The following is a 6183-nucleotide window of genomic DNA, read 5'->3' on the forward strand; positions in this document are numbered from 1 at the left end:
CAGTGCAGTCCATAAATGCTTTTTTTATCTAAATTTGACTAAGGGGTCACAACTTACATGCAGGCCTTGCTGTACTTATCTCTCTCATACATTTCTCTCTTATCTAGGTTACTGTTCCCATTGCTATAGAATGTGAACATCTACTCAGCACTCCACAAATGGGATTACTAAAATACACTCCACCTAGGGCTGTTTTCAGAAACTCTTCTGACACTTGAAATAAAGCAAAGTGAAGCTGTTTCTTTGTGTTGTAGTACTATTTGTACAGAGCTTTTTACACTTATTTTTAATACATTTCATTCATTTATTTCCTGGTGTTGACAGCTGCTGACAACATACCCTTAGAGGACTGCCTAGTGTGTGATTTTCCCCAACTGGTCTCACAGCAAGAGCATGTTGGTTTTCAAGGAATGATGAAAGCTCACATATTTCCTTAGCCCATACCATGACTGAAAAACATGGCCAAAGGTAGGACAGCAGACAAAAGAATTCATATCTCATCATTTGTCAGTTTGATTGATGGGTATTTAGTACATGTGCCCACTCTTGTGCTGCACATTCTTAATAGGAAAGGAAGACACAAGCCATAGCCTGCTTGTGATTAATTAGCGTTTTAGTATTATGATGTCAGTATTAACAGGCACTGCATAGGAAAATTAAAATCTATCAGTTAGAATCTATGCAAGAGACAGTTAAAATATATAATTATACACACTAAATACTTGACTGCCAAATTCCATTTGTGTATCATCCATCAGAGAAGAACTTTATGCATAATAGTCCACATAGCATTACAAAGCCTCTGAAGTAGAAAGTACGATTCCTACCTAAGAGATAAAAATCTGAGCCACAGGAGCCAACAACCAGATTTTTAAAGGTATCTAAGTGCCTGAACATGGAGATAAGTGTCTAATGGGGAAACTGCATGCATTTCAATGGGCCATCATGATTGCAACAACACTTCAAACCTACTATTTATTTCAATGGGAGTTTGGCACTTAGGTGCTTTTGAAAATTTCACTGGGCACTCCTTTAGGTGCTTAGACACCTTTTAAAATCTGCTCCTATGACCAAGGTCATACAGGCAGATGTGGCAGAGCCAGGAATTGACTCTGTCCCAGTCTTTAACCACAAGATCATCCTTCCACTCTTACACAGGCATATCCATAATCGATTTTCAAATGTTAATAAGTCATCTGTTTTAAATATTATCATTGCATTTGTTACCTATGTTGTAATCTGTACCATCTTATCTCTAAACATAGATTTTGAGTATTGTTTGTTGTCAGGAAGAGGATGGCTTTTTATACACACCAATCTTATTCTAAAAGTTCCTGATATCTTTCCTCTTTTGCCCTTCTTTCATTCCTGCTAGTACAGATCATACTGTCTCCTCTTTTAAAACAAGACAGGCAGTATTACAACATGACATTCAGGACCTGTGGAAAGAAGACAAGGCACAGATGATGGTTACTGAGTGCTTTAAGATCCATGCAAGCAAAATAGATTCTTCTGCACAAATGCAATAGTCATGGCAACAACTCCTCAGCTCTTGTGGATCAGGAATATGTAGTCAACTTTAAACATAATCCCATATACTCAACTTGTGCTTCTGTATTGCTTAATTAGCAGTAGAGTCATAATTCTTTTAACTGCTTTACCTTCACTCACTAAGAGCCTGGATATAGAACAATAAGTTGAACACAAGCCCTTAGGATGCAAATGCAGGTAAACAGGACAGGCCACAGTAGTGTAATAGGGGGTCTTTGCTGGGCTTGTTTCCATACAGAATACTACTTTCATCCCCCTCACCGCAACATTTCAGTTTCTATCTTTAATTGCACACTAGTCATCTAAGTTTCTGAATACTTTGTTGTACAGCACATTATACTAGCACTGGAATGTGTTTAATATAAAAGTAGGACATGAATCAGTACAGACTCTGAGCCTATGACAAACAAAAAAGTCTAATTTTTTAAATCTGTACCATCATAACTCCCAGGCAGACACATTTGTCAGGTAGTCATCAGTCAACTTCTTTATGTACCAGTTTGCCAGTTTTCTGCATTTTCTTTAGAAACCAAAATAACCCTTCCAGAGTAATTTAAAAAAAATGGTTATATTAAATTTTACATCCATTTTAACATGAGTTCTAGAGGCACCTAAAAATAACTGCTATTTAACAACTGCAAATATGATAAACACTGAATGTCTGAATACTTTGAGATGTCCATTTTTTAACTTGGCAGCATATATTTTGTAGAATGCAAAATGTACCTCTCTGGTTCCATCACAGTGGCTAGTACTTCTAATTTATGTATATTTCTGGGTCAGTTACAGTAGAAGCCTCTTTATGGGATATGATCCTGTACTATTTCTCTTGGCTGTCAGTGGCAGCTGTTAGTACTATGCTGCTTCCAGTAGTAATTACAACGTGCGAGGAACTGTACAGTCTTACAGGAAGGCAGACCTTACAGTATAAAGACAAAACAGACAGGGATAGGGAGAAGTAGTACATCAGGACAGGTAACAACAAACTGTTTGGATAATAACGCTGAAAAACACTCAGGTGAAAATATGCCTTTGTGAGAGAATTTTCCACTCATGTAGGCTAATATGTTAAAAAAAAAATTCACTCATCTGATAAGAATAAAAGTAAATTCTATTCCTTCTGTTCCACAATGGTTGCCTAAGTATCTGTCTTTGCATGTGTCTTCTACCATAACAACAGCTAGTGCCTCTCTTTCATTTTCTCTGTCTTCCATATTGCTTGCTGTTGTCTATATTTAGACTCCTGGAAAAGTTTCTCTACTTGTTTAGCAAAGCCAGGACTGTTTTCTTCCAGTGCATTAATAGTCTGCAGGACCAAAGGAGTCTTCTCCCTTGGAAGTGGATTATTCAGTGGCCTTACTGGTATGACAGAGTTGTATTTATGCCGTTTGTTAAGAGCGTTGATCAGGGAAGTATAAGACTGAAACTCAACCCAAGCCTCACTTAGGAAGTTTTCTGTCAACAATATAATAGTCCATGCTGACCCATTAACAGCATCATTTAAGTTTTCTAAGACATGTCTCCCACAAGGCATTTCTGCAAAGATTATTCCAGGTTTAACACAAAATTTATTTTGTAGCAGGTGCTGGACTCGGATGGCTTCATCTATATCATTCTCAGCATGCAGAATCACAAACTTGTAAAAAACATCCTCAGGATCTTCATCACTGTTGGGGATTTCTGAAGCAGTTGTGGAGGGCTCTTCTATTTCAACAGACAGGTCATACAATTCAGAATTTTGTTTTGAATCTCTCTGACATGTATCCACATTTTTACCCCCGTAGGTGTTATTTGATGGGGGTGGAGGATTTTGTCTGGAGTTAGTGCTGCCCATTATGATAAATGGAAATGTCCAAAGAGGGTGCATTCATATGATTGGCATCTAATCTTCCCATTCTAAAAATAAAAAATGGAAAAGCTGTTGAATCTTTATAGCAACTTATACTTGTATAGGGGAAATAAGTACCAGAAAGATACTTGTCACAATCCTGTAATAATGTGAACTGCTTGTCTAACTAGGGCAGGCTACAATTCATCCTAATGAAAGAAAAGCAGAAATGCTGAAAAGGACCTTGTGGCAATAGTGGGCATTAAATTACATGTGGACTACCATGGCAGCCAAGAAAACAAGCAATTCTAAGCTAAAGACTCAGCCACCATGTAAGATACCAGGAGGTAACTAACAATTTTAAGGCCCTCTGGCAAAATTACACTTAAAATACCCTGTATGCAAGTACCTCATATTCTAATTTGCTGACCTCTTTCTGATTGTATCAGAGAAAAATCAGAGCCTAGGTTTAACATACTATATAAAATACCTACCTTACACAGGAAGCTTTCCCCAAACTGAGACATATGTGCACAAAATGCTGTAGGAAAGTGCATAACTTATACACAAGGACTAATTAGAGAACCACTTGATGACCTCCCAGATTTAATGAATTCCAAACAATATTTCAGAGTTCTGATTTTTTGCACCTCTGTAACACAAATACATATTTGAGGTCCAATTCCATTTCCACTGAAGTCAATGTAAGATTCTAATCTGGAAGGCTGTAGTAAGAGCTGGAAGGGACCTCATAAGGTCATCTAGTTCAGCCCCCTGCTCAAGGCAGGATCAGCCCTGACTAAACCATCCCAGTCAAGTGGCTGTCTAATCTTCTACCGAAAATTTCCAGGGATGGAGATTCCACAACTTATCTAGGGCGGGGCGTCTAAGTGTGCCTATTAATGTGCAGCAATTAATAGCTTGCCCTAGAGCTTATTTCTGCCAGGTGTGTGTCTGTATGTGTCCCCAGGTTTGCAGCACATTGAGCCAGGGCAGAGCAGCCCTGGCTGGCAGGGGACCCCAGGCATCAGCCCTTCAGATATTTGAAGACTATTAGCAAATCCCCCTCAGTCCCCTTTTTCTCCAACCTAAATAACCTTAGTTTGTTCAGTCTTTCCTCATAAGGCATGCTTCCCAGGCCTGTAATCATTTCTGTCATTCTCTACTTAACTCTTTCCAATCTGTCCACATCTTTCCTGAAGTGTGGGGCCCAAAACTGAATGGAGCAAAATTGCTGTACTGCAGTTTACCATTTCCAAACAGAGTAGAATCAATTCCCTTAACTTGCAAGAGATCTTATGACTCACTGTAACCCCAAGTCCTTTGTAGCAGTATATCAGCCTAGGGAAAGAGACAAGTGGGGTCTGCCCACCATGTCCTAGTCTATATTTGTAAATACAATTATTCTGTCCTAAGTGCAAGACTTTGCACTTGTCCTTGTTGAATTTCATCTGATTGACTGTGGACCATTTATCTAATCTATCCCAGTTGTTCTTGATCCTAGCTCTACCCTCAAGTATCTGCAACTCTACCCAACTTGGTGTTGTCCACAAATTTGCTAAGCATGCATTCAATCCCATTGTCCACATCATGAATGATGTTATTGTGGCAGTGTGTTTTAAGGGGACAAGCAGCCTGCAAGTGGTGGGGGTGCTAAAGAGGGACCCACTTGACAGGCAAAGGGCTGGGCTTACCTGGGGGATAAGTCCAGCCCCTGCACAGGAGCAGGCAATAGGATTTTGGAGGCTACAAAAAGGTGGGCTTAGCTAGGAGATAAACCCAGACCTGATTGGACCAAGATGTAAGTTCTTGGAGGCTGCTGAGAGGGAACATCATTGGGCAAACAGGCTGCAGGTAAGGCAGGAGGCAATCGGGGCCCCATGACCAGGGAAGTGGCTGGCCTTAAACAAAGTATAAGCCCACACCCCTGAGTCGAGCCAGCAGTAGACCATGGAGGTTGTGGAGGGAACATCTCAGCAAGATGGCTCTAGCTCTTGACTGCCAGTGTGGAGAGTGCAGCCTCTGGCAGTCTGGCCTTGAGTCACAAAGGCAGGAGCTCCAGGCAGCAGGACAGCAGCTGAGCTCTTGAAATGCTGAGGTAAGCAACTCTACCAGCCTAGGGAACAGGGGAGTAGTAGTTGGGCGGAGACAGAGTTGTGCATGCAGGCACGTGACTGTGGGTTTAAGACCGGACCCAGAGAGGGCTTCACTGCCAGGAAGGACCACAACCGGAGACAGAGCCCAAGGGGAGCAATTCAGGCCAGGGGAGCCCTAGGTCTCAATTGGCCAGAGGTGGGTCCAGGGCCCAGGAGGGGCTGTAACTGAACATGCTAGTCCTAGAGGAGTGTGTGAGAGCTGGACCAGGGGGTCTGAAGGCTTGTAGCCCAGTGGGGAGAGGTCGGGGGCGGCAGGAAGCCTATCCCTTGGAGGGTCGAGCATGAGCTTAGAGAAATCAGAGGCTGAGAATGAGACCAGTGGGCTTGGGAGCCCAGAAGGGAGGTGTGACATCAGTGGGAGAGAGAGGTCAAAGCATCCATAACCCAAGAGGGGCAAGGATACCCAGGGCAGGATAACCAAGGAGATGGTCCTGAGCTAGCTGGGGTTATTACAGGGCCCTTGGCACAGCTCTACGAGCGCTCGTGGTGCTCAGGCCAGGTGCCAGATGACTGGAAGATAGCTAATGTGGTCCCCATTTTCAAAAAAGGGAAGAGAGAGGACCCGGGCAACTATAGGCCCGTCAGTCTTACCTCTATCCTTGGGAAACTCTTTGAGAAGATCCTCAAGGAGCACATCTGTGATGGGCC

The 6183-nt window shown here is 42.1% G+C and overlaps 1 protein-coding gene across 3 annotated transcripts in view; it reads right to left on the minus strand.

The window, feature by feature from the left end:
* Nucleotides 1–595: 595 nt before the first annotated feature.
* TICAM2 (toll like receptor adaptor molecule 2) overlaps nucleotides 596–6183 on the minus strand; it is a 19432-nt gene continuing 13844 nt past the window's right edge. For all 3 annotated transcript variants that reach the window (XM_019516985.1, XM_019516982.1, XM_019516984.1), the window contains one exon: nucleotides 596–3447. In XM_019516985.1, coding sequence (XP_019372530.1) covers nucleotides 2732–3418 — 687 coding nt within the window. In that variant the 5' untranslated portion in view covers nucleotides 3419–3447 and the 3' untranslated portion in view covers nucleotides 596–2731. The remainder of the gene's footprint in view (nucleotides 3448–6183) is intronic.

Source organism: Gavialis gangeticus, unplaced genomic scaffold (genome assembly GCF_001723915.1).
Source record: "Gavialis gangeticus isolate Ggan-Ray unplaced genomic scaffold, GavGan_comp1, whole genome shotgun sequence".
Lineage (NCBI taxonomy): Eukaryota > Metazoa > Chordata > Crocodylia > Gavialidae > Gavialis > Gavialis gangeticus.